At 41.4% G+C, this 27,116-nt stretch overlaps 1 protein-coding gene across 1 annotated transcript in view; it reads left to right on the forward strand.

Annotated features, from left to right (window-relative positions):
* The first annotated feature begins 2 nt into the window (after positions 1-2).
* The window catches only part of TCEANC2 (transcription elongation factor A N-terminal and central domain containing 2), a 37,035-nt gene continuing 9,921 nt past the window's right edge, over positions 3-27,116 (forward strand). The window contains exons 1-4 of the mRNA XM_043575058.1: positions 3-227; positions 834-978; positions 10,866-11,007; positions 26,541-26,734. Coding sequence (XP_043430993.1) covers positions 877-978; positions 10,866-11,007; positions 26,541-26,734 — 438 coding nt within the window. The 5' untranslated portion in view covers positions 3-227; positions 834-876. The remainder of the gene's footprint in view (positions 228-833; positions 979-10,865; positions 11,008-26,540; positions 26,735-27,116) is intronic.

Genomic DNA, 27,116 nt, shown 5'->3' on the forward strand with positions numbered 1-27,116 from the left:
AGAACTACAATCGCCCTGGGCGGGCCTCACCGGCTCCTTTGCAGTGCATTCTGGGGAATGTGGTTTGCTGTGGCTCGGAGACGCTTCGCTGGGTGGCGGAGCCAGTTCCGAGAAACCACGGTCTGGGAAGGAAGCGTCGGTTTAATTCTCACCCCCACGGCCCAGGCTTGGGTCCTCAGCGGGTGCGCTCTGGAAGGGTCCAGCTGCTGGCAGGACTGCTTTTCCTGGTGGGTTTCACGTCAGACCGTTGTTGGGTTCCCCTTGCTGGGCCCCTGAGTGCTGAGGGTAGAGGAAGATGGTGTTTCCCTTTGCCGGGGGATCCACAACACGACAGTCCTGGTTAGGGTCTTTTGACCACCGAGCAGTACCTGGAGATGGTTGCTTGTGAGGACCCTGCTGAGATCTGGAGGTGGTTGTTAGTTGCTAGTTACTAGGGGGATCTTTGGAATTGTGATTATGGTGAGATAGTTGTTAATAGAGCTTCACGGAACTCGGGGGAACTTTTAATCCTGCCTCAACCTCACCTAAGTTGGAAGAGGCTTTGGAAGTCACCAGATTCAACGCCTGGCCCAATATTGGAATCCCTTGCACAGCGTGCACTTCTGAAGCTAGGCACCTCCTAACTCAGGAATTAGACTGATCGTTATATACAATTTCAGTTCATAGCAAGATATTTCTTTTCCAAGACGAAATTTTCTTTCCTGTACATTCCACCCCAGTCCTCCTAATTGAGGAAGGCTTCCAGAGTATATAAAAGGCCATTGTGTTACTTTAGGAGCACACATCACAGCAGTTTTGATGACGTTTTAGAATCTTCCCTCTTTCTTGAGCAGAACACGCTGCAAGCACGTGAAGGTAGTTGGGAGTCCCCTAGGCATGGATAAATTCGTCATTCGAACGCCTAGAATCCAGAATAGCCCTCAGAAGAAAGATCCTGGTGCAAAGATTTACAAGCAGGCCACGATTGAATCTCTTAAGGTGAGAGGGGATATGGGACCAGAGAAAATGTGGAAAGGACTGTGATAGCAAGGTGGTGCAGGAGGAGTTCTGTGGAAGACCTGTGAATTCTTTCTTGCTGTTTTCTCCCCAAAGGGTTCCTGATCACTCCTAATTTATTTTCTTCATACCTATACAGACTTCTGTTTATCAAGGCCTGCATGCATTTCTGTTACTTTTCTGATTACTTTGGCTTTATGGTGTGTTTTGCTGTCTGGTAGGACAAGCCCCCTAGGTTATTATTATTATTATTTTTTTTTTTTGGCAAGATTTTCTGGTTTATTAGGAATGTTAAAGTACCAAATATGATTCTGTGTACTCTGTACAAACTCAATAAGGCTGGGTGATGATACTATACTCTCCTGTCTTATTGGCTGGAACTGTATCACATGGTCTTAACAGCTACAGCTGAGACTGGGAAACAGACTATTTTGATAAGACTATTTGCAACTTTGACATGTCTGATTTCTGTTGGCAAAGAAGAGGCAAGGGAATAGATACAGGATAGACAACAATGCATCAATGGACATAGGTACCCAATTAATGACCAAGTAAGAATTGTTTCACTACAAACAAACAAACGGTTGTAATTAGTTCCCTTTGCCTTCTTGAACTTCTACATTTCTGGCCTTTTCTTTTTAGTTTCCTTAATGGGCTCCTCCTCTTCCACCAGACTCCTAATATTTGTGCTCCCCAGGGCTCGTCACATTTTATGTATTTGGCCAGGGTAACCTTATTTGTCTTACGGCTTCCCACGGTGATGACTGCCAAATGTGTAGCTCCAGCCTAGGTCTCTGAAGGTGAGAGTGGGATCTGTGGCTAGAGAAAATATGCACAGGGCTATGATAGCAAGGCAGCATTCTGAGTACTTAACTTCCATACTTAGTTGGACTCCTCTTCTAGACGTGCTACGGATTTACCAGACCCTGATTAGAAAGCAGTGCAGGGGAGTATAAACAGAAGCCTTGGTTCTCGGCCCTGTTGTGCAGCTGGGTGATCTTTAGCAAGTCATTTCTTACTTGGGATCTCAATTTGTCCTCATCTGTAAAATGTGGGGGTCGAACCATATCAGTATTTCTTCAAAGGAACATTGTTGTCATTTGGGGCAAGGTTAATTCTTCATGATTTGGAACTGTCCTGTGAATTATGGGACATTTAACATCCTTGGCTTTCAGACACTAAATGCCAACAGCACCTCCCATTGTGATAAGCAAAAATGCCCTCATGTGTTTCCAGGCAGCCCTTGGTTTAGACCTGCTGAATTCTAGATGATCTTTAAAAGTCTCTCCTGGTCTTGGATTTCTGTGCATAATCAGATTTTTCAACTGTCTGTGTTTTATCAGAGTGTTCATGGATACTTGTATACAATAGTGATTCTCAATGACGTGGTGGGCAGGATTGTGGTATCAGACTGGAAGAAAAAGAGGAGGGTAGTAATCGAACTACTCACATACAAACACCCAGATTCTAATATACCTCCACCTGCCCCTTCTCCTCTCTGTGTCCCCACTTGGGCCTCAGTTGAGAGTCCCTGTGTGTGAAGATGAGACTATGTCATGTGACGATGGAATCAGAATAAATAATAAGTGTGTATGGGGAATAACTTTCCCCTTCAATGCAGTAGCTTTTCTCTCAAACCTGTTCTTTATTCTCTTGTTTTTACTTTTAAATCCATATGCCAAGAAACTGGGACTAGAAACGTGGAAGCCATCCTTAACTCTTTCCTCTCTTGTATCTAATTTCCAATTCTGCCTCCTAAAAGTCCTTCTCGTCTCTACATCTCCAACTTTAAATTTAAAAATCCCTCATCTAGAGCAGTGCCATGGTCTGTTAACTTGTCTCCCTGCCTTTGGCGTTCTCTTTCATTCTCCCCTTCACACTGAAGCCAGAGAAATCAGTCTTAAAAAAAAGAAAATCTGTCAGGTGACTTCCCTGCCTAACCCTTCAGCTGTTTCTCATTACCTGTCAATGAAGACATTTCTTTACTTGGCACCCAAGGCCCTCTGTGACCTGGCATCCGCCTGCTTCATCCCCTGCTGTTCTCCTTGTTTACATTCTATCCGGTGCCAACCCCTCAATTTTCCAAAGATGGTGTGCTGTTTCTTACCTCTGTACCTTTGCATATGCTGTCCTGTTTGGCTGGAACGGCCTTACGTTCTTGTCCTGGAGGCAATATAGTATGGTAATTAAGAACACAGACTCTGGGGGCACCTGGGTGGCTCAGTTGGTTAAGCAGTTGAGCTTCTGACTCTTGATTTTGGCTCCGTCGTGATCTCTAGGTTTGTGGGATCGAGCCCTGCATCAGGCTCTGCACTGATGTCATGGAACCTGCTTGGGATTCTGTCTCCCTCTCTCTCTCACCCTGCCCCACACATGCACACACTCTCTCTCACAAAATAAACATTTAGAAAAAAAAAAAAAAAGAACAAAGTTTAAATCCCAGCCATGCCACTTACTGTTTGCATGACCTTGGGCGAGTCATTTAATCTCTCTGTGTCTTTCTTCATAAAGTGGGATTAATGAACTATCTATTTTATAAGGTAGTTTTGAAGTTTGAGTGAGCCAATATATGTAAAGTGCTTGGAACCGAGATCGGCACATAAGTACTTGTGCAAGTGTTTGCTGTTATCATCAATTTATGACCTCCAGTTTATTCACTATGACCTAGTTCAAGAGTCTCCTCTACTATGAGGCCTTTCCTGACCACCCTTCTGTCTCCCAGACAGAAAGCCAATCTAATCACTCCGTTCTCTAAGCCATCCCTGTATCTTAAACATGACCCTGTCACTGCACTCCTTTGTGCTATATTGTGTCTTTTTTAATACTGTATATTACTGTACTCTGAGCTTCTTGAAAGACTGTGTCTGACTGATTTTTGCGTCCCTGGTACCTGGCACAGGGCTTGGTACATAGAAGATCACTGTGTATTTTTCTGAATGATCAAATGAACTAAAACACTAAAAGCCTTGGCATTGTGTATGAGACCCTGTTCTGCCCCAGTGAGCCTTCTCATCTCATCCCTTATGGCTCCCCATTCCCAGGAATGCATTCCAGCCACACCCCGTTCTTTGCTGTTCTCTGTATAAACTAGTTTCTTTCATGTCTCCAGTGATTTGACTTGATGCTGGTCCCTTTTCCTGGCAAACTTTTTTTTCTTTCTTTCTTTCTTTCTTTCTTTCTTTCTTTCTTTCTTTGTTCTTCTTTTTTTTTTTTTTTATGGAGACAATGCTACTCATTGGTGAACCCACTCAAGTGCGACTTTCCTTGTGAATCCTAGATTATAAGTTTCATGAGTACAGGGACCTTGGGTATTTTATTTACCTCCTGTCACAGTGCTTGGCATATATTAAATGGTTAAATAAGTGAGTGTTGAAGTGCTTTCTGAGTCCTTTGGAGGGAATTAGTCCTTCCCTCTTCAATACTGTCTCAGCACTTTCTTCGAATATCCTCATAGCACGTACCTTACTGTTGTGATGATCAGATTACCTGTACTTTTCCCCAGTCTACTATGAATTCCTGAGCACTGAGACCACAGTGTCTTATTATGTTCTGATTCTGCTCCAAGACCTAACACAGTGCCTGCATGTAAAAATTTATTGACTAAATAATAATCATTCTTATTTGGGGATGCCCTTGCAGGGTCTGTATAGTAAACTATTTAACAAATATTATTACAAAACAACTTCAAGCCCAGCACTATGCTACATACTCCAGGGAACATAAAAGAAATTAAAAAATTTTTTCTAAATGTTTATTTATTTATTTATTTAAAAAATTTTTTTAAATGTTTATTTATTTTTGAGACAGAGAGAGACAGAGCATGAACAGGGGAGGGTCAGAGAGAGAGGGAGACACAGAATCTGAAGCAGGCTCCAGGCTCTGAGCTGTCAGCACAGAGCCCGACGCGGGGCTCGAACTCACGGACTGTGAGATCATGACCTGAGCCGAAGTCGGACGCTTAACCGACTGAGCCACCCAGGTGCCCCAATGTTTATTTATTTTTAAGAGAGAGAGAGAGAGAGACAGAGCACAAGCAGGGGGGAGGGGAAGAGAGAGAGAGAGGGAGACACAGGATCTAGAGCAGGCTCCCAGCTGTCATCACAGAGCCTGATGCAGGGCTCGAACTCAAATCGTGAGATCATGACCTGAGCTGAAGTGAGATGCTTAACCGACTGAGCCACCCAGGTGCCCCCATAAAAGAAACTTAAGATGAAAGTATGAACCCTCATGGGACTTCCTATTGGAGGATCATATTATAAGAAATTAATAAGTAATGATAGAAAATCATATGTGATCCATTACAAAACTGTTGTTTAGACAGTAAAGGTTAAGAGATAAGAGGAGAGAGTTCAGTGTCTGTTTTAGTGCTCAGAGCACCTTAAAGATTTGAAAAGATTTGGCGAGGTAGAGGGAAGTAGTGACGTATAACCACTTAATAAGTAGTAGTACTTGCTGCTCTCTTCCCTTTGTCCGCGCACACATGCTTACTTTATGTATACACAATGACAAACTAAAAACAAGTTGAGTTAAATTTGTATTTTAAAGAGATCTACTCTGCCAAGTAACTTATTCCCACATACCAGTGTCACATTTAAATGCCAAGAATCTGCTGAATGTTCAAGCCTCAGTTTCCTCATCAGTAACATTAGAAATAACTATAACCTGCAGGGTTGTTATGAGAGCTAAATAGATAAATACATATTGAAAGGGCTAAGCATTGTGCATGTCATATAGTAAAACTGATCAGTAATGTTCTCTTTTCATGTGTGGAAAAGGAGGGGCTTGTGTGGTAACACTAGAGCTGGGAACAGTGATGATGATAGCGATGGTCATGATTACAGCTAACATTGAGCCCGTTTCTCTGGGCCAGGAATTGTGCAGAGTGCTTTACATATATTAACTCTTTAACCTCTGATAACAGCTCTGCGAAATGGATGCTTTTATCATTTATATTTTACAGATGAATCTAAGCCACAGAGAGATTAAGTAGCTTGCTCAAGGTCATGCAGCTCTAAGTGGCAGAGCTGGGATTTGACCTAGACAGTCTGGTTCCACTGTCTGCCCCCTACAGGGTGAACTAAGAAAGTGGAGGTTTCTGAATGTCAAGCGGAAGAGGTATAAAAATCTTGGATATTGGGACCATTGTACTTCTGTTATCGGTATATTACAAGTAATTTTGCCATAGCCTTATCACATTCAGTAGAAGTGATACCCAATAGAGCGTGTGTAATATACATTTGAATGGTAGAGGTTAATTTGGTTAATCTCTTCTTACTTCCTGAAGGGAAAGTGATTTCCTCTATTGGTTGCAATAGGAGATTTTTTTAAATTATTATTAAAAGATTCAAGAATATGTGAATTCTTTTAGGTTCAGCACTTTAGAATGTTCTGTAAACCTTTCCTCCTTCTGTAGGATGGAGCAGCCAATAGATTGTCCCCTGCCCCCTCTGGTGGGATGGTTTCCATGTTATTGCTTATGAGTGAATCATTTTCCCTAATTGGTTTTGTCAAACCTGATGTTTCAGCCATCCACAACTATAAGACCAGATGGTATAGGAGAGAGCACGTCTTTCTGGTGATAACCTTTCCACTGCTCATTGTAGCTTCCCCTTTGATACTTTGTGTCCACTTCCCTTGTTCCTCTAAATAATTCAGATAATAACTTGAAATTTCTCTTTCGAGACCCATATTTGGACAGAAATAAGGAACATTCTTGGATATATGTGGAATTCTGTTCTGGAATTGACTGCAGATTTTTCTATTTCTGAGCTAAAATTTCGGATCTGAAAACTATACTGGGTTTAGTCCTCGAGGGTAGAGATGACTTGTTCAATAATACCTAGTGTGGCAGGGAATAGAGAGACAAATAAATTGTCCCAACCCTCAAATTGCTTAGTCAGTGGTGAAGACAGCCTTATAAATAAGTATGTGCATAAAATGCAGATACAGTGGTAGGAATGTGTCCAGATTACAAAGGACTTAAAAGGGATTGTGGTCAAATTTGGTAGGAGAGAGTCAGGAAAGGCCTCATAGAAGACGGGATGCTCGAAAGGAGTCTTAAAATGTAAGTAGGTGTTTATCATATGGTTGAGGCAAAAAAAAGAGCATCCCAGGCAGAGGGTGTGAAACACTGCAATTCATTTAGGCAGCTTCAGATAGTTTGCTATGTAGCTGGAGCAAATTATGAAGCTGCAAAGGATGTCAGGAGCCAAGTCATGTAAGGCCTTTTATGCCATGCTAGAGTTTGGGCTTCTGTAGTTCCATATACTAGAATGATCTCATGTGGAATCCCTAACCTCATTCTAACCATGTAGAAATGCTAGATAAAAAGTCTCTAATACAGAGCTGAGCTTGAAAGCAAGAACGAGAAATCTTCAGATGCCGGAAAGAGAGAGGAAATTCAAACCCTAAGCTTTAAGTGGGGGCTGAAGCTGAACAGTTTTATGAAACTAGATACAATGTTTGGGGTGTGAAGTTTTAGGGCCAGTGTGGGGCCTAAGGCCTCAGGCTAATAATTCCCACTTCAAGCTGGGAGCCAAAACAGGTCTACCATGTTTGTGAAAAATGAACTAGAAAAATTCCATCCACTAGTCCAAGGCGATAGCATGAAAATGATGATCTTCTCAGGGGGTTTGGATGGAAAAAGAATTGACTGTAATAAATTAGAACCCCATACTTACTACTATGCGTGGTTTTAAATTTACACTCTTAGCAAAGCAGGAAAAAAGTGAACATAACTGGCATAGATCAGAGAAATCCAGAGGCTTTGGCCAAGGCAAATGTGAGATTTCCTGTTAAAACGCCTCACACCCTAGGACACCAGATCCCCATGGAAATAGTCTCCATTAAAGATGAACTTATGGTCAAAATTACCCAGAGGGAGAAGGAGATAGAGATAGAGATAAATAATAGCCTTTCTACCCCAAGAAGTGGCAATAAGAGCACAACCTGAAAGAGATCTTAAATATGTGAATTTTATAAAGAAAAGATGAGATACTGTAAGAAAAAAACAAAAGACTATGAAAAGAAATTGGGCAGATTTTGAGGAAAATACTAAGTTGTCCGATGAAAAGATTATTCCTTGATGGAGACATGGAACAGGTTAAAAGTAGACAAGCCATAGCTACAGAGAGAAATAGTGGATTGGAAGCTTGAGGCGAGGAAATCACTTAGAATTCATTCCAGAGAAATAGAGAAAAATATGAAAGAACAGTTAAGGTACACGAAAAGATAGACAAGTCATTTATATTTCTAGTAGGGATTTCTGAAGCCGAAGCTTGTGAGGAGGATACTGATACAGATTTCATAGAGCATATGTCTTAAAAAGTATAATAACGAACACTATAATGATAGAAATAGAATTTATAATTTGCCAACCGTAAAGAAAAGATCAAAGAAAACTCAAGCTGTTAGCATCAAAGATAAGAAAGGAAAAGTAAAAGAAGCAAAGAGGAAGTATATCCAGTTATATCAGTAATCGTAATAAATGCGAGTGGCTTAACCATGCCTGTTAAAAGATAGAGATTCTCAGATTGGATGGGGAATGGGGGCAAAATGAAGCAACCATAGGCTATTTAAAGCATAATGACCCAGAAAAGTTAAAAGGCAAGGGATGGAAGACGGTATTGAATATGTCACAGGCAGGAGTTCATCCTAGCAGTGTTTACAACAGGAAGAATGTTGGGTGGGGTGACCCTAAATATCCATTAGGGGAATAGATTTTAAAATTCTGAGACATTTGTGTGTAAAAATAATGGAATACTATCCATTACTATTAAGTGGATCAACTGGGTTTATGTATATGAGTATGAGTGAATGGAGAAAATATATTGAGTGAAAAAAAGCCTTTTGCAGAATGATACGATATTTATACTTTACATCTTCTTCCTATTGAAAATATCCCCTTAACTGGCTTCATTTCTTTATTTTGCATACCATATACCACTGACAGTATTGTTTTGTATTGTAGCAGATCATAACAAAGAACTTGTCTCCCTTCTGGCTAAAGCACCCCAAGGCTGAGAACAAAGCAAAGTGTTCCCAGATGAGATTCTAGACTATGAAGAAATTGTGAAGGCGGTACATGAAGACCAGTTTCGGAATCCCGAACCCATCACCTACTCTAGGCCATAAAGAAGGTTGAAATTAAAAGAAGAGAGGAGAGTTCCCATGGATATAGTGGGAGGGCTGTGATATTTTCACTTGGAGAACTTGACCTCTGTACCTGGATCTGGTGGACACAGAGACCAGATCTGTGCCTGGGAAAGACTAAAAACAGAGAGTGGCTGAATGGGAAGGCTGTTAACCCTTAGAATTCTTCAGGGCAAAGATGAGGATATAGCAGAAAAAATGCGAGCTGGCCTGGAGTTGATTTAAAGGGGTTAAGTTCACAAGGATCATTGGAAGGTCAGTGGGACCCCCACAGAGAGTGTGTGTAAAGTGGTTTGCCGAAAACTGGGAGCTTGCGGGGAGTTGGAAGTGGCTGGCTAGAAGAGGCATTGCCAACACTACAGGGATGGCAAGTGAGGTCTCCACAATGGGAGCTCTCCGAGGAACCACAGAAACACCTCAAAAGAAAAAAGAGTCTGCTTTCCGAATCTGCCAAGTCTAGAGAGCACACTAAAACCGGACTAGTGTAGTATCACAAAAGAGGAGAAGGCTTTTCGTGTCCCTTGCCTCTCCTCCTTTTCCCAGCTTCAAACCTCGAAGGGTCAGAGGCCAAAGCAAACAAGCAGATGGGGGAAGGGGAAGCAAAATGGGGAGAGGAGTCAGACCTCTCCCACCATGGGCTGCTAGGTTGGAAGCAGACCCCAGCCAGGGAAGGAAATTGAGATTTTGTTGTTGTTGCTTTTTATTGAACTATAACCTGTATATAGAAAAGTGAACAAATCATGAATGTGCATCTTGACAGATTTTCACAAAGTGAACACACCTGTGTCACCAGTATCCAGATCAAGAAACAGAACATTACCAGAATCCCAGAAGCCCTCTGTGCCCCCTTCCTTTCCCTAATTGGGCCTACCTCCCCGGGGAAATAACCATCCAAGACAGTATTTTTTTTGTAATTATGAAAGCAACTTTATTATTTTGTCTTTCAGTTTAATTTTTTTAATTCTTAGCTGAAATAACTTCAGAACTACGAAAAAGTTGCAGCAGAGTGCAAGGAACTTCCTCATCCCCTTCACCCAGATTCCTTAAGTGTTCATATTTTACACCAAATGGAGAGATGCATATCAACTTGAAGGTGGTGATTTCTCTTAGAAACAGGCGAGAAATGAGTTTAGTGAAGGGTGTAAGGAGACAAACTTTAGAATGTTTTGTTATTTTATGGGAAATGGCAAAATGTTAACTTTTTTTCAGTTATAAATAGTTACTCTGTACCTTATTATGTGTTTCAGAGTTTTAAAAACTTTTCAAACAAGAGACTTTGACTTTTATCATCTAGGAAGTGGGGAGCTGTTGAAGTATGCTTTTTATTGTTGAAATAAATATGCCTTTATGGCTTCTTTGCTTTCTGCCCTTGCCTGTGAATGAAGACACTTAAGTGAGCTATAAGGTTGATTCACCTTAGTATCATTTTTCTTTTCTTCTCATCCTTATTGCCTCTCTCTGCTAAGTGCCCAGCAGTGTCTGACATGGTTAGATTAAAACTTGCACTTTTCCTAATAGACGTAACTCTCTTCCTGATTTGCAGTAAGCGGGACCTGCTTTTAAGCAATTACCCATCATTTGGGGCCATCATGTACTGTGCTTTGGTTCAGGTCATAATCAATAATTCATATGTCAATAGGAGCCCCATTAACTCAGGTGAAGGCAGATGTTTTTCTAATGAAAATGTTCCATTTCCAAATGACTTTTCTTTTTCCCAGAGAGTTGTGGTTATAGAAGACATAAAAAGGTGGAAAACTACGTTGGAGCTTCCTGGTCAGACCAGAGAGAATCTAGTTGAAGCTTTACGAGAATTAAAGAAGAAAATACCCTCCAGGGAAGTGTTAAAATCAACAAGGATAGGTATGTTCTTCTGAATTTTATGAAAAGTACTTATATTTTGTCTCTTCTTCCTCTCCTCCCTGCCTCAAACATTAAGTTATCTATCATATCAGTGCCTCTCAGACTGTCTGTGGTGAAGGACCATTGTTTAAAAAATTCTCCATTGGTTGCAGACCAATACTTCTATAACACATAATAAAAATTTCCAGAAAAATAAAATTAAAATATACAAAATACAAGCCCCACTTCTTCTTCTTCTTCCTTTTTTTTTTTTTTTTTTTTTTTTAGATTCAACGGATACAGAATTACTCTGTCAAATTGCTATTAAAGTTTCTTAATGCATACTTCAGTTTCTGTACTTACCTCATAGACTGGTAACCAGCAGTGATCTAGGGATAACATTTTGAGCGCGTTTGATGCAAGGTGTGTAGAAATGAATGAGACATGGTTCGTCACCTCAAGGAACTTGAGGTTTGGTAGGAGAAACAAGCGTATAGGCAATGAGGAGCAGAAAATATTATAGGTTATAAATAAAAACATATGAAGAGTATCCTGGATATCATTGTACTCTGTACAAGGTACCTGCTGGCACAAAGGACAGAGCAGTCACCTACATCTGGGGAATTCAGAAAAGATTTCATAGAAGAGATGACATTTCCGCTAAATCTTGACAGTTAAATCTTAGCTTTTCTGTCTTGAGCAGAAATAACTTGCAGAGTGTGGTTTGTAAAAACAAAATGATGGCAACATTTGCTGCGACATCCTTTATTACAGCATTGAGATGTTTAAAAGGTAAGTCAGGGACTACGTTGAATTGCCATTTTAGTACAGTACACAACTGTGAATAATATGTAAGGGAGGGCCAACATGTGTTCCTCAAGCTGCTCCCAGCTCCCTAGGGAGTCCAGGGTAGTCATTCACAGCTGCTGTTCTTGCCCTCGCCAGTGCAACCAATGCCTTCTCTGCCTCCCCTTGACCTCTTGTTCATGGGAAGCAAAAGAGAGAGCAGCTTCAGACTGGCGCTAACAGCTGGCAAGAGCTGTGTGGAATCCCCCAGAGGGCCCCCCAAGAGTCTCGAGAGTTGCACCCCTGTAATATAAACCAGAATCTGAGAAAATTAGATGCTTAAAGAACATAAAACCCCATCATTACAGCCAAGGAGATTCTCCCATCTGCTGCTGGATTTTCTCTTTATAAGTCGTGGTCACTAGAGGGCAATAAGACCATTCATATGAGCCGATAAGGTATTTCCACCAGTAGAGGGTACTAGTGATTAATATTTTGTGACATGTATGTATGTACATATGTGTATGTGTATGTTCATATTTAGGCACACACCACAAATGCCATTTCTGCTCAGATCATAAATATCAACGGAATAGGCTGGAATTGTCCCCCACACACAGAACAGATGATCATTTAAAAATATATATTTCTGTTTATGGGGTGCCTGGCTGGATCAGTCAGTAGAGCAGGTGACTCTTGATCTTAGGGTTGTGAGTTCAAGCCCCACATTGGGCACAGAGATCAATTAAAAAAAAATTATTTGTCCTTTGAGTACAGTTGCGAGTGTGCTTTTAAGAATGGATGTGTCTGATGTTCATAGATTTCAATTCAAGGATCATAATGAAGCCATAACAAGGAGGCTTAACTTAGGAGGAGCTGGAAATTATTGATTCCTGACCTTACCCTAAGCCCTCCCTAAACCTGAGGTTGTATGGAATATAGGGGTTTCTTGGTTCCTTTGTAGTTACTTCAGTTACTAGGCTGAAGATTCATTTGGATCATTGCCTGAAAATGTCTCCATTCTTCTACCTTTAGCCTCCTGCCTGTCCATATCCTGTGGGCTAAAAGGGACAAATATTTACTGACTACTTTGTGCTAGGAACTGCACTGGCGTAATAATAAAGGAGACAGATATTGTCCTCTCCTTTTTGGATCCTGCAGTCTAATGGAAGGACAGACAGTTTAATATGAGTTTATCATACAGTGTGATGAGTGCTCTGATGATGGGTAGAAGCTAGCCAAAGGAGTATATGCATTGGGAGTAGAGAAGAAGGTGTTGAAGAATGTGTTAGATAGTGGGTAACATGTGCGCTTTACAGAGGACTGGAGGGGGGAGAGAACATGATGCATTCCAGAAACTAAAAGTTTGGTGTGTGTGAAATGTAATAAATGGGAAAGTGTGGCAAGAAATGAAACTGGAGAGGCAGTCTGGACCAGATGGAAGAGGCTCTTTGTAAGCCTGTTCGGTCTTAGTGTGTGTATTAGTTGTCTATCCCTGTGTAAAAATCACCCCCAAATTTAGCAGCTTAAGCTTTTGTTATCTCACATAGTTTTTCTGAGGGTCAGGAATCTGGAAGCTGCTTATTTGGGTGGTTCTGGCTCACGGTCTCTTAAGAGGTTGCAGTCAAGCTGTTAGCTGGGGCTGCAGTCATCTGAAAGTTTCACCAGGGCTTGAGGATCTCACGATGGCTCATTCACTGAACTGCTGGCAGGAGGCCTCAGTTCCTCATCACATGGGCCTCTTCTTATGGCTGCTTATGACACGGCAGCTGACTTACCCAGAACAAGAGACCCAAGAGAGAACAACCAAGATGGATGCCACAGCATGTTTCGTTACCTAATCTTGGAAGTGACATGGTATCGCTTCTGTCACCGAGACCAACCCAGGTAAACTTTGGGAGGCAACTGCATACAGGTTATGAACACCAAGAGGTAAGGATCTTTGGAGGCTATTAGTAGATTGGCTACCACAATATGTATTTCTCTTTTTTTTTTTTAGTTTGTTTATTTTTGAGAGAGAGAAAGTGCAAGCAGGGGAGGGGCAGAGAGACATGGGGACAGAGTATCTAAAGTGGGCTCTGTTAACAACAGAGAGCCCAGTGTGGGGCTCAGATTCATGAACCATGAGATGACCTGAGCTGAAGTTGGATGCTCAACCAACTGAGCCACCCAGACGCCCCCAAAGTGCTTCTCTTTCATTATTCCTTCATTTTTGGATTCTACAATTAGAAGTATGTTTAGACCTTTTATTTTCCATACCCCTTAGCTTGTCTGTCATAACCCTATCTCCTTATCCCATAGAATTCCAGTAAATTTCTTCAGATATATATCTTCCAAGTCATTAATTCTCTCTTCAGCTCACTCTAATCAGCTGTTGAACCCATTCACTGAGTTTTTTGTTTCAAAAACTGTTTTACATTTTTATAAAATTTCCCCCCAATCTGTCTCTTTTAAATATTGTTTGTATATCCTTGTGATAGTGCCTTTGATTTCTTTAAATATTAATGTATGGTTCTTCTGTATACTTCATCTGACTATTCTAATATTTATAGTCCTTGGGGGTTTAAATCTTTGTTTCTTCTAAGTCTTATGGTGCTGGCCTTTCCATGTGCTCGTTGATGTTTAATTGTGAGCTCATTCTTTTCTTTTAATCCTTGGAAATTCTGTGGGGTTAAGTTGGAGCTTATCTCTAGAGGGGATTTACTTTTTTTTTTTCCTTTCTGCCAGTAGTCAAGGACCACTTCTTACCTGGAATACTTTAGCACACCTTTCAAAGATCCCAACCCAGTATCAGAGTCCAACTAACCGGTTAACTCTCCCACTTCACCATGGGCCCGAAGCTAAGTATTTTAGTAACATCGCTGTTGACATCACCCCTTAGGATAACCCTACTTCTTTAGCCTCTGTCTGCTTTTTTTGAGGGAATGAAGTGACTTTTGTCCAGATTTTATCTAGCATATCGCAGTGCAAGGGTAGCTTTAGTCCATCGTAAAGCCTGAGTTCTTAAGGATAAAAAGTGGTTGCATCGAAGTGTTTTGAATGGAGGAGTGACATATTCAGATTTGCGTTTTAGGGAAATCTGTCTACCAGAAGAGTGTTGGAGAAAAGCAAACCTAGAGGCAGGGAGGCCAGTTAAGATGCAATTGAAATGTCTGGGTGAGAAATGAGAGTGACCTGGATCGGATAGTCATTGTGGGTATGGAGGAGTTTGGTTGGAATCAAGAGATTAAAATCCGAAGGATGTAGACATTGATTGGATGTTGGGAATGAAGATAAAGGAATGAAGGTTGAGGCCCAGACTTCTCATATGGGCAAATTGGTGGATGGCAGTACCACTTATTACCATAGAGATGGGGGGAATAACAAGTTCCATTTTAGACTTACTGTATTTGATATACTGTGGGGCATCCAAGAGGAAATGTCCAACAAGATGTTGGATGTACAAGGCTGAAGCTAAGGGGAGACTATAAATATACACTTGAGAGTCATCATCAGCATATAGCTAGAAACTGAGGCAACCAATAATAAGCTTGCCCGGGGAGAGTATATAAGAAAAGCTAAGAGCCAAGTCCAAAATCCTGAGGCACACCAGTATTTAAGAGACTTGTAGAAGGAAACTGAGAAGGTGTGACCAGGAAAACAGGAGGGAATGCTGTCATGCAGTGGGAAGGAGTGGGCATTTGCTGGGGGGGGGGGGGGGGGGGGGGGGGAGTGTCAGTATGTCCATTGTTGTCAAAGGGCCAAATAAGCTAAATCTAAAAATTGCATGTTAGATTTTGCAAAGTAAGGTCATTAACAGTTTTGATGAAGACAGCTTCAAAGGCAAGGTTAGGAGCAGAAACGGGAAGAGTAAGGAAGAAGTAAGGAAATGAAACCGGCCCTTTAAAAAATTTTTGTATTGAAAGAAAAGAGAGGCAGCAGTATCAGAAAAGAAATGTGGGATGGAAGAAAGTTCTGACTTTTGGAACAGGAGAGAAGCCAGCCTGCGGAGTGACAGGTTCATAGAGGGAACCTGGTCTGGGCGAACGGACTGGACTTAGCAGGGACTGACTGTGGAAGTGACAGGGAATGAGGATGCCAACATGCCTTTCGCTTTGTTGCCCTCTCCTCCAGCGCATTCTGTCTGCCCTCAGACACACTCAGATCTTCCCCTTTAACTGTCTGCTGCGTCTTCCAGGCACCTGTTTCTCTTTTATAGCCAAATTCCTTTAAAAATGATTGATGCGCATTCACAACTCCCATTCCCGCCCCTCCCATTTCTTCATTAAACCCTTTCCATCCTGGCTTCTCCTACACCACTGTTCTTTCCTCACAGGACACGAGTGATTTCTTTCTACCCAGATCCAATACTCTTGTCTCATTTCTCATCTTCCCAGAACTGTGAACTTGAGACCATTGATTACTCTCTTTTCTGTTGACATAAATGGCACTGAACCTGTTGCCCATTCTGTGTTATTTTATATGTTTATTTCTTTCATATGCCTTCTCTGACTTTATAATTGACTCATTTTTTGGCTTCTTTGTCTTTTATTTGCTAAATCGCAGCTCTGTGCCTGCAGGACCATGCTATTTTATTCACCAGTGCTTTTCAAGCATTAGTGTGGCATATAGCAGCAGCTCAGGATATGTTCATCAAATCAGTGAAAACGACAGGGTCAGGGATTCCCTCCATGGCTCTTTCTCGCTTTGTATATCCTGTTTCTTGCCCTTCTCTCTTTCTTCAGTCCTTGTCCCTTTCCCCAAACAGAAGGGACTTTAGAGTACCTACCCAAAGAGCTTGTCCACTTCAGCTTAACTGAGGCCTTATTTCAGGTAATTCTTGGGCATATATATCTCCTAGCCTGATTCATTTTTGAATCTTAGACTTTTAGAAATATTCCAGTTTATATTCCTGCCATTTTCTTAAAATCTTACTAATTTAATGGGTAAAAATAGCATCTTGTTTTTCATTTGCTGCATAGAATGAAGTGTTTATAGGCACTCTCTTCTTTTCTTTGTGAATTGTATTCTTTGTTTACTGTTGAGATCTTTTAATTTTTGTTATCCATTTCTGAATTCTATAAATGTCAATGTTGTAACACTTTTAAATCCATTTAGCTACTTGAATTTGTAAAGAAGGAAACTAAGACCCAGGAAGATGAAGTGACTTATCCAGGGCCACTTAGCGAGGTTAGCACTAGCAATGCAATGAGAACCCAGGTCTCTTGGGGCAGCATTCTTTCCTGGTTAGCAGACAGACTGTCATTGTGCCCTGGACCCCAGCCATATGTGCCTTTATTTTATTGGAGCATTTCTATGGGTTCTGCCATCTGCTCAAACTCACCTCTTTTAAGTCAGAATTTAGTGCCATTTCTTATGTACCCCAGTTGGGAGTTTTCTCCTTGTATTCCCATTTTAGTCAGCATCTCTTGGATTTTGCTCTGACGTAAACTCTCTTAGGCAGAAATGTCCAACAGACAATCGGAGATGTGGGATTGAAGTGCAGATGAGAGATTTAAGACTAAAAAGACATGTTTGGAAGTTCATCTGCCTGGAAACATTTGCTTAAAGTCACCTAAGTGGATGAATTCTCTGAGTAAAAGAACAGATTAAAGGGGTGAAGGATTGAACCTGAGCAAATGTCTGTGGAGGGGAAGTGGGAGGAGGAAGAGGAACCAGTGAAGAGGTAGAAGGAGTGTAATTAAGAAGGAGGAGGGAGAGGGGCGCCTGGGTGGCGCAGTCGGTTAAGCGTCCGACTTCAGCCAGGTCACGATCTCGCAGTCCGTGAGTTCGAGCCCCGCGTCAGGCTCTGGGCTGATGGCTCAGAGCCTGGAGCCTGTTTCCGATTCTGTGTCTCCCTCTCTCTCTGCCCCTCCCCCGTTCATGCTCTGTCTCTCTCTGTCCCAAAAATAAATAAACGTTGAAAAAAAAAATTTTTTTTTAAATAAAAAAATAAAAAAAAAAAAAAAGAAGGAGGAGGGAGAGAGCCAGGGCAGTACAGTGATGTGCAGGCCCAGGAGGAGAGTGTTTTAAGAGGCAGGAGAAATGTGTGCCCTCACTATTCTCAAGTGGTCTGGGAAGTCGAGGGCTGGCTGGACAAAAGCCTTTGGACCTAGCACTTAATTAAGGGCTCTGTGACTGGATACCTTTATTTTCGAGGAAATAAGTGGGCAAGGAGTACTGGGTAAATGTCTCGTAAGGCCGTGGAGTGAGCAAGCATGCTCCCCTTTTTTCATATTGTATACATGAATATTCTGGGGAAAGTTTTATGTCAGTCCTATTGATCGGATTTCAGAGACGTCTTACTTTCATTCACGACTGGTTAACAACAGCAAAAAACCCTGTACTTCCAAAGTATTTTCCCATCTATGATCTCATTTGATCCACTTAACAAGTGTGTGAGGGAAACGTTACGATTTTCTCCGTTTTACAAGTGGGAAACTGAAGCTTAGAGAGTTTGAAGGAACTTGCCCTAGGTCAGAAAACCAAATAATAAGTGACAAAGCTCTGATGTACTTACGCCATGTCATGCCACCTCTTGAAACCTAAAGACGCACCTTTGTCCCTGGTAAACTCTTACTTTTCCTTCACTTGAGACCCAGATGAAACAGTCTTCTATGTGAAGCTAAAAATGTTTGTTGGATGAATAAGTGAGTTAGTGAGTGGGTGAATGAATGGGTGTGCGATTTAACTTGATAAAGGTTATGGAATAAGTTAGTGGTAAAGACCTTCCAAATGACCTTTTCTTTTCGATTTGTCCCATAGATTGCCACTGCTTCAGCAATCTTGAAGTACTTACAGATTCCGGTATTCATTTTCCATTGAATGGTGCCATGAAAAAGTGCCACAAAATTAGTGGTTGAAAACCTTGAAACACAGATTTATTTATTATCTTATAGTTTTATAGGTCAGAAGTTCAGGACAGGTCTCATTGGGTAAAATCAAGGTGTTGACAAGGCTGTCTTCCTTCCTGGATATTCTAGGGGAGAATCTGTTTCCTTGCCTTTTCTACTTTCTAGAAGCACCTGCATTCTGTGGCTCATGGTTCCCTTCCTTCATCTGTAGAGCTGGCAGTTGTGGGTCGAATTCTTACACTTACCTCTCCAACATAAGCCTTCTGTCTCTTCTACTTTTAAAGACCCATGTGAGTATACTGGGCCCACTTAGATAATTAAGGCTAATCTCCGCATCTCAGGGTCCTTAACATTAATCTCATCAAAGTCCCATTTTCCATGTGAGGTAATATATTCACAGGTTCTGAGGATTAGGGCATGGATATCCTTGGGAATCATTATTTTTCTTACCACAGCCATTAAGTTATGCCATGCTATTTCAGGTTCTATGTTCTCGTTCACTGTACTTCTCATGTGAGTCCTGTCTTCTTGAGTCATTGTTGAGACTCAAGACGAGAATTACCTCTTTTTGTGGTGTTCCCCTTTGCCAGCTGAATTGATTCCTCTGTCCTTTTGACCCCCCTGGGTTTCCCCTTCAATACTGTCTTAGGACCCTGGATCTGCCTGTAATACTTTCATATTTTGTTTTGTTTAGGTGTCTTCTCCTAGGCTTAGACCTACCTAGAGCTCCTTGAGTACAGGATAGTCTTATTCAACATTCTATCCTAGGGTCTAGCACAAGACCTGGTATATACTTTGTATTCAGTAATGTTTGCCAAATGAGCAAAAAGACTGCTTCCTGCAGGGAATTTGTCTTAACAATGTGTTGGGATGCAGAAACCCCTACCCTTAAACCTAGGGGACTGGACTTAGATCATAAGACCAGCCAGGGGCACTGCTTGCTTTAAAACATAAACTTCATGGAGCACATAATGACTTTGCAGATCATTAACTTCCTTGATGTAGCTACTGACCAACTTGTGACCTTGGGGTAAGGTCACAGAGCCTCATATTTTTTCATCTCAGTCAGGAGGAGGTAGGACTGTATCATTACCAGAGACAAGAGTATAGGATTAAAGCGTGAGCTCTGGAGCCACTTTGCCTACATTTGAAACCTGGTCCTGCTTCTTACTTGTAGTGTCCCACAAGTCACTTAATTTCCAGTTCCTTAGGTTCTTTACCTGTAAAATGGTGAATCCTAACAGCACCTACCTCATAGTGTTGTTCCAACACTTAAGTGAGTTAAGGTAGGTAAAGCATTTAGCACAGTGACTAACTGTCATCATTGTTACCATGAAATTCCCTTTATGATCTAAAATTTGTTATTTTGTCTTTTTTTTTTTTTTTGTCCTAGAAGAGGATTTCCTAGACCCCCTCTCTTCTCTTTTCCTGCCCCAGACCGACTGCCTTTCCTGCTCTCACCCTCTTGGTGACAAATCTTGGATCTTCCTGGGCTCCCTTACAGTGCTACCCTTCCCGGAAGGGCTTGGCTGGTGTTGGCAGTACCTCCTGACCAGTCTGGGTGGGGTTCCTATGGGGCATCTGTGAGGTATACTGCCTCCTACAGGCCAGAAGCAGTGACTCCACTGACCTGGCCTGAGAGTCGAAGCCTTTTGCCCTTTGGCCACCTCTTAAGACCTGTGCTCTTCTGATTTGGGAATATCCAGAAGGTGAACTACATTATATCAAACACTCCCCATGTGCCAGTCCCTAATACAGAGAAGTACAGGGTATAAGCGGCTAAGTGTGCAGGCTCTGGAGTCAGGCTGTGTGTGTTCACATCCTGGCTTATATACTTACTGGTTGTGAGGCCTTGGGCAAGTTACTTTGCTGAGCTTCCTTTTCTCATTTGGAAAAGGAGATAGAATAGTTTTTAGTTCGTTGTTCAGTTATAGAAATGAAATAACTACATAATGAGGATAATTCATATACAATCTGGAGTAGGAAGAATTCTTAACAATGAGTAAGAATTAGAAACTTTTCATTTTCCCAGCGCCTTTGGATTCCATTCTTTATAGTATAGTTCCATTATTTTGTTTGCAGTTGTGTGATTTTCCCAATCAACTGCATCCATATTCAAATGTTAGTACAAAAGCAATTTGAAAGCCAAATGTAAGTGGTTTTTATTTAACTGTTTGATTCAGTTCAGCAAACACTTATTGTGCTAGTCATTATGCCAAGAGCTGGCAGTATAACTTGGAGTGACGTATGGGGTCCTGCCCTCAGGAAGTTTACAGTTTAGAGGGGAAGGTGGGTATTTAAACCTTGTAGACAGAGGGAACAGTGTGAGCTAAGGCACAGAAATGTAAGAAGGCCAGACAGCCTGACCCAAAACAAGGACATGCAAGTTGCTCTCCTTAGCCAGAACTTAGCTCATGGAGGCAAAGGGGTAGGAGGGCTGGCAGGGAGGAAAGAGGGCAAAAAGGTGAGAGGTAAGGCCGGGGAAGTTCCAAGTCATCGAGAGCTTGGATGTTATACTTAGGAATTAATTTGAGAGCAGTGAGGAGAGCCATTTAAGGACTTTTGGTAAGGGAGTAATGAGATCACATTGTGTTTGGAAAAGGTTATTTTGACTTCAGTAATGAGATTGAGTTGGAGAAGACCAAACTGGGGACAGAGATTGGTTAGTACATTTTTGCAGTAGACCTGTGGAGAGGTGATGAGGACCTGGATTAAGGTAGCAGTGAGGAAGAAAAGGGAAAGATACAAAAAATGTTAAGGAGCCCGAAATGATGGGTGAGTGGTGGTGCTATTGTATGACAAGTACAGGAGGGACAAGTACAGGACACTGAGGGGGGATAATAGTGAGTTCCATTCTCCATTTAGAAATGTTGAGTTAGGGGTACTTGCAAAATAAACAAGTGGAGGTATCCAGTAGGAGACTGGTGTCAGTGGGAGCCTTTGGGCTAATACTTGGGAGTCATCTGCTTGCAGATGGTAGTTGGACCACAGGAGTGGGTAAGATTCCTCAGGGACAGCAGGTGGAGAAAGAAGAGAAGAGACCAAGGACAACGCCCCAGCTTGGGTTCACTGATAATTAAAGTTTGGGTAAGGCATATGCAGCCAGCAGAAGAGAGAGAAAGAACAGTAACAGGTGGTGTCTCAAAAAGTGGTGGAAGAGAATATTTCAGAAGACAGAAAACAATATCAGAGGCCACAGAGGCATCAAGTTACATCAGGATGGAGAAGGTCCATTGGATTTGACAAGCAGAGGGACTCTGTTTGAGGGACTTCGGCATCTTCATTGCTCACATATAAAGCCTGATCAACAGTGTCTTTCTTGGAGAGAGAAAGGGATAAGAAGGGGGACACATGAAGAGAAGGATCTGTGTTCCAAAGAAACCGGAATGCACCTCTAGTACAACACAACCATGCCGTTAGGATTGCTTATAGGCTGAGCCAACCCATGAGACTGAGCTGAACTGCACAGATGCATTCAGTCGTACGACTCAGAGGAGACCCCAGTTAATAATTTCATTATAAATTCTTTAGACTTTTTTCCCTGCATATAAACAAATATGTGTGCTTATATGTATACACAAATATAATTTTAAAAGTAAATATTGGCTCATGCTGTGCGTGCTCTTCTGAGAACCTGAGTAAAGTAATCATCTTTCCATGTTACTACATGTAGAGCTATTCCAGTCTTTAATGGCTGCAAAGTATTCGTTGTTCAAGTGGACTATAATTTATTTAACAAATTAGACCCTGAATGATGAACTTCTCATTGTTTCTAGCTTTTCACTATCACAGTACCTATAAGGGTATTTTTGCACACGTATCATCTTTGTACACTTTGGCAGAGTGAGTGTAGGTTAAATTCCAAGGACTGTGTCTCACTTGTTTCTCTTTGTGCTAATCTTTCTATTTTACAACGTTGTACATTTTCCCCTTTCGTTCACATTTTCTCATGTATTTTAGTAAAAATACATTCTTTATATGGGTGTTTCATTCCACCAACATTTACTGGACACCCACTCTGCCAACCCCTCCCTTCTGCCACTGTGTTCTCTGCTGGAGAGACAAAGATGAACATGTCACAGCTCTTGCCCTGAAGCTGTCTTTGGTGGGCAAGAGAGATAGCTGATCAGATGATTACAACTTACTGTGACAATTATTGGGAACAGAAGCACAAGGTGCTAAGGAAGCACAGGGGAGGAGAGGCACCAACCAAGACTGGGAGGTGTTAGGAAGACTTCCTGGAGTAGGGGACTCCTAAACTGAGTCTTAAAGGCAGAAGGGAAGTTAACCAGATAGAGGGAAGCAAGAGTATTCCAGGCAGACTGAATGTTCATTGGAAAGTAGGTGGGAGGAGACAGATTGTGAAAGGATTTGTGTGACAAGATACGAGTTTGGATACAGGATTGAAAGCTGTAAGTGGAGGAGTGAAATGGTCAGATTTATGTTTTAGAAAAAATATCCTGAAAACAGAAAACAGTTAAGTTTTGGGGTGCCTGGGTGGCTTAGTTGGCTAAACGTCCAACTCTTGATTTCAGCTCAGATCATGATCATGAGTTCATGAGTTCGAGCCCCACATCGGGCTCTGCTGAACCTGCCTGGGATTCTCTGTGCCCCTTGCCTGCTCGCTCGCTCTCTCTCTCTCTCTCTCTCTCTCTCAAAATTAAATAAATACACATAAAAGAAAGAAAGAATAATTAGGTTTTAAAAAGGCCACTCTGGCTGCAGTGTGGGAGATGCCATTAAGGGGTTTGAAACTTAGGCAGAGAAGCCAGTTGGGGCTGTTGGAACCAGAGATGACATGCCCTAAGACAGGGTACCCCACTCTTGTTAATCTTTTGCTAAGTGGTTTATGGTTTTACTTATTTAAGCAGAATCTCTCCCTAATATATTCAGACTAGCTATTGCAGATGTAAAAGCAGTTGGTTTTTTTAAATATAGCTAATATTTGTCTACTTTTTAAGTGTTTAAAATTTTTTTTATCATTTATTTATTTCGAGAGTGAGTGTGAATGGGGGAGGGGCAGAGAGAGAGAGAGAATCCCAAGCAGCACACAGAGCCTGACACAGAGCTTGAATCCATGAAACCATGAGATCGTGACCTGAGTTGAAGTTGGATGCTCAATCAACCAAGCCACTCAGGTGCCCCTCTACTTTTTGTTTTTATTTTTTATTAAAAAAAATTTTTTTTAATGTTTATTTATTATTGAGAGACAGAGAGACACAGAGTGTGAGCAGGGGAGGGGTAGAGAGAGGGGGAGACACAGAATCTGAAGTAGGCTCCAGGCTCTGAGCTGTCAGCACAGAGCCCGACGCGGTGCTTGAACTCATGATCTGTGTGAGATCATGACCTGAGCCGAAGTCAGTCGCCCAACCAACTGAGTCACCCAGGTGCCCCTACTTTTTAAGTTGTTTTTTTTGTTTGTTTTTTTTTTTTCAACGTTTATTCATTTTTGGGACAGAGAGAGACAGAGCATGAACGGGGGAGGGGCAGAGAGAGAGGGAGACACAGCATCGGAAACAGGCTCCAGGCTCTGAGCCATCAGCCCAGAGCCCGACGCGGGGCTCGAACTCACGGACCGCGAGATCGTGACCTGGCTGAAGTCGGTCGCTTAACCGACTGCACCACCCAGGCGCCCCTACTTTTTAAGTTTTTAAATCTAAGTGTTTAGTTGATTTCTTTGCTTTTCTGTGTAATTATTTTTTAGTACTTTTGCATATTGATATATTTTTGATCCTTTCCCTCTTTTTCCATTTTTATTATGCACATCTCAAACATACATAAAAATAAAGAAAATCATAGAACACACCCCCATATGCCCTTTGCCCAGATTCAGTAACTATTAGGATTTGGTCCTGGGGCACCTGGGTGGCTCAGTCGGTTAAGTGTCCAACTCTTGGTTTTGGCTCAGGTCATGAGCTCATGGTTTTGTGAGTTTGAGCCCCGCCTTGGGCAGTTTTGCTGGCAGCGTGGAGCCTGCTTGGGATTCTCCTTCTCCCTCTCTCTCTCTCTGCCCCTCCCCCACTTACACTGTCTCTGTCTCTTTCAAAATAAACAAATTAAAAAAAATTTTTTTTAAAGATATGGTCCCACTTACTTCATCTTTCCTTTTTTCGTGTTTTTGTGCTGTTGCTGAAGTATTTTAAAGCAGAATCCCAGACCTCTTATTATTTCAGCTCTACAGACTTCAGTACGCATCTCTGAAAATTTCCTATATTTTTTGGATACAAATTTTCTTTTTTTAATTTTTTTAAAATTTATTTTGAGAGAGAGAAAGAACAAGCAGGGGAGAGGGGCAGAGAGAGAGAGGAAGAGAGAATCCCTAGTAGGCTCTGCACCATTAGCACAGAGCCCAGTGTGGGACTTGAACTTACAAACCATGAGATCATGACCTGAGCCAAAATCAAGAGTCGAAAGCTTAACTGACTGAGCCACCCAAGCACCCCAGATACAGATATTTTCTTACATAACCACAGTGCCATTATCATTCTTAACAAATAGTAATTTCTTGGTATAATTTAATATCTAGTGTATATTCATATTCCTTGTGTATCTCAAAATCTCTTTTAATGGTTGATTTGTTGCAGTCGGGATTGGAATCACACATTGCATTTGGTAGTTTGAACTCAAAAGACTCTTAATCTATAGCAGTCCATAACGTTACTCCCTTTAAAAAAAAACAAAAATCAACAAATGAATAAGCAGGAGCACCTGGCTGGCTCAGTCTTCGGGGCATGTGACTCTTGATTGCAGGATCATGAGTTCGAGCCCCACATTGGGTGTGGAGATTACTTAACAAATAAAATATTTAATAAAAAACAAACCAAAAACAGAATCAGACCTGTAAACACAGAGTATAAACTGATGGCTACTAGGGGAGGGGGGGAGTAGAGGATGGGCAAAATGGGTGAAGGGAAGTGGGAGATACAGGCTTCCTGTTATGGAATGACTATGTTACAGGAATGAAAAACATAGCAGAAGGAATATAGTCAATGGGACTGTCATAGCGTTGTATGGTGAGCATAGCATAAGGTATAAACTTGTGGAATCTCTATGTTGTACACCTGAAACTAATGTAACATTGTGTGTCAACTACACTCAAATAAAAACTTAATTATAACACAAAACAAAAATGCCATTGACTATTGAGGAAATCAGGTCTGTGGTCCTGTAGAATGTCCCACATTCAGGATGTGTCTTTTTCCTCCTACTATAATTTAACTTATTCTGCTGTCTCTCATATTTTCTATTAGCCAGAGGTTAGCTTTGAATAACTAGTTGGATTCTGGTTCCTCTTTTCTTTGGGAGGAGGGTGCAAGACTACTCATAGGTAGGGCTGTGAAGTGCTACCTCTGTCCAATAGCTGCACTCTTCGGGGCACTAAGATTGATTAGTGGTCCAGGCATTGACAGTTCCTCCCTCCATTATAAATTTCCCCATCAGCCTTTCATCGAATGAGTTCATCCACTGATGCTTGTCACCTGAATGAATTATTTCATCATGGGCTATGAAATTTTTAAAAATTCTGTCAATCTTTTCACACTTCTTAGTTGAATAAAGAACATTCCCTCAATAACTAGGGCTATTTGGTTGTTCTGAAATATAATATGTACCAAAAAGACAAGACAAATGCTTAATTCATTTTCTTTTATTGCAATTTTTGAATTAAGGAGTTGGTACTTTAATTGTTCCATTTTAAGTATCTATTGATCATGCTTCTATTTTATGACTTATTGCATTGGCAAGTCTAGTGATCCTCCTGCCATGATTATCTGGTTATCTCAGCCTTTGAGAAATGGGTCTTCCTTTGCACAAGAGGCTTTACATCCTTAGGTATGTGAATGACTTTCTGCATGTCACACATCAGTCCCTCTAGTCCTGTAGTTTTCAGTAGAAAACAGAACAACCTTTCCTTTGGTTTCTCCTCTCTTGTTTCAGGTCACACTGTGAATAAGATGCGTCAGCACTCAGATTCAGAAGTGGCTTGTCTTGCTGGAGAAGTTTACACTGAGTGGAGAACTTTCATTGAAAAACATTTAGATAGGCCTTCTATTGAAGTGCGAAGTGACCCCAAAACTGAGACATTCAGGAAAAATGCCCAGAAGTTACTCTCAGAAGCCTTGGAATTAGAGGTAATGTCTCCTGGTTGGAATGTGATTCTCTTAGGTAAATGAGCCTCACATTTTCGTAATGATCTTTCATAGTCTTAGTGCTTTGGCTTTATTCTACCTAGGCTTTCTTTCTTTCTTTCTTTTCTTTTTTTTTTTTTTTTATTAAATATAATTTATTGTCTGATTGGTTTCCATACAACACCCAGGGCTCAAAAACCTCTCTGACCTCAGCCGCAGCAATTTCTTACTTGACACATTTCCAAAGGCAAGGGAATTAAAAGCAAAAATGAACTAGTGGGACCTCATGAAGATAAAAAGCTTCTGCACTGCAAAGGAAACATTGAACAAAACTAAAAGGCAACCGACGGAATGGGAAAAGATATTTGCAAATGACATGTCAGAC

The sequence above is a fragment of the Prionailurus bengalensis genome, chromosome C1 (genome assembly GCF_016509475.1).
Source record: "Prionailurus bengalensis isolate Pbe53 chromosome C1, Fcat_Pben_1.1_paternal_pri, whole genome shotgun sequence".
NCBI lineage: Eukaryota > Metazoa > Chordata > Mammalia > Carnivora > Felidae > Prionailurus > Prionailurus bengalensis.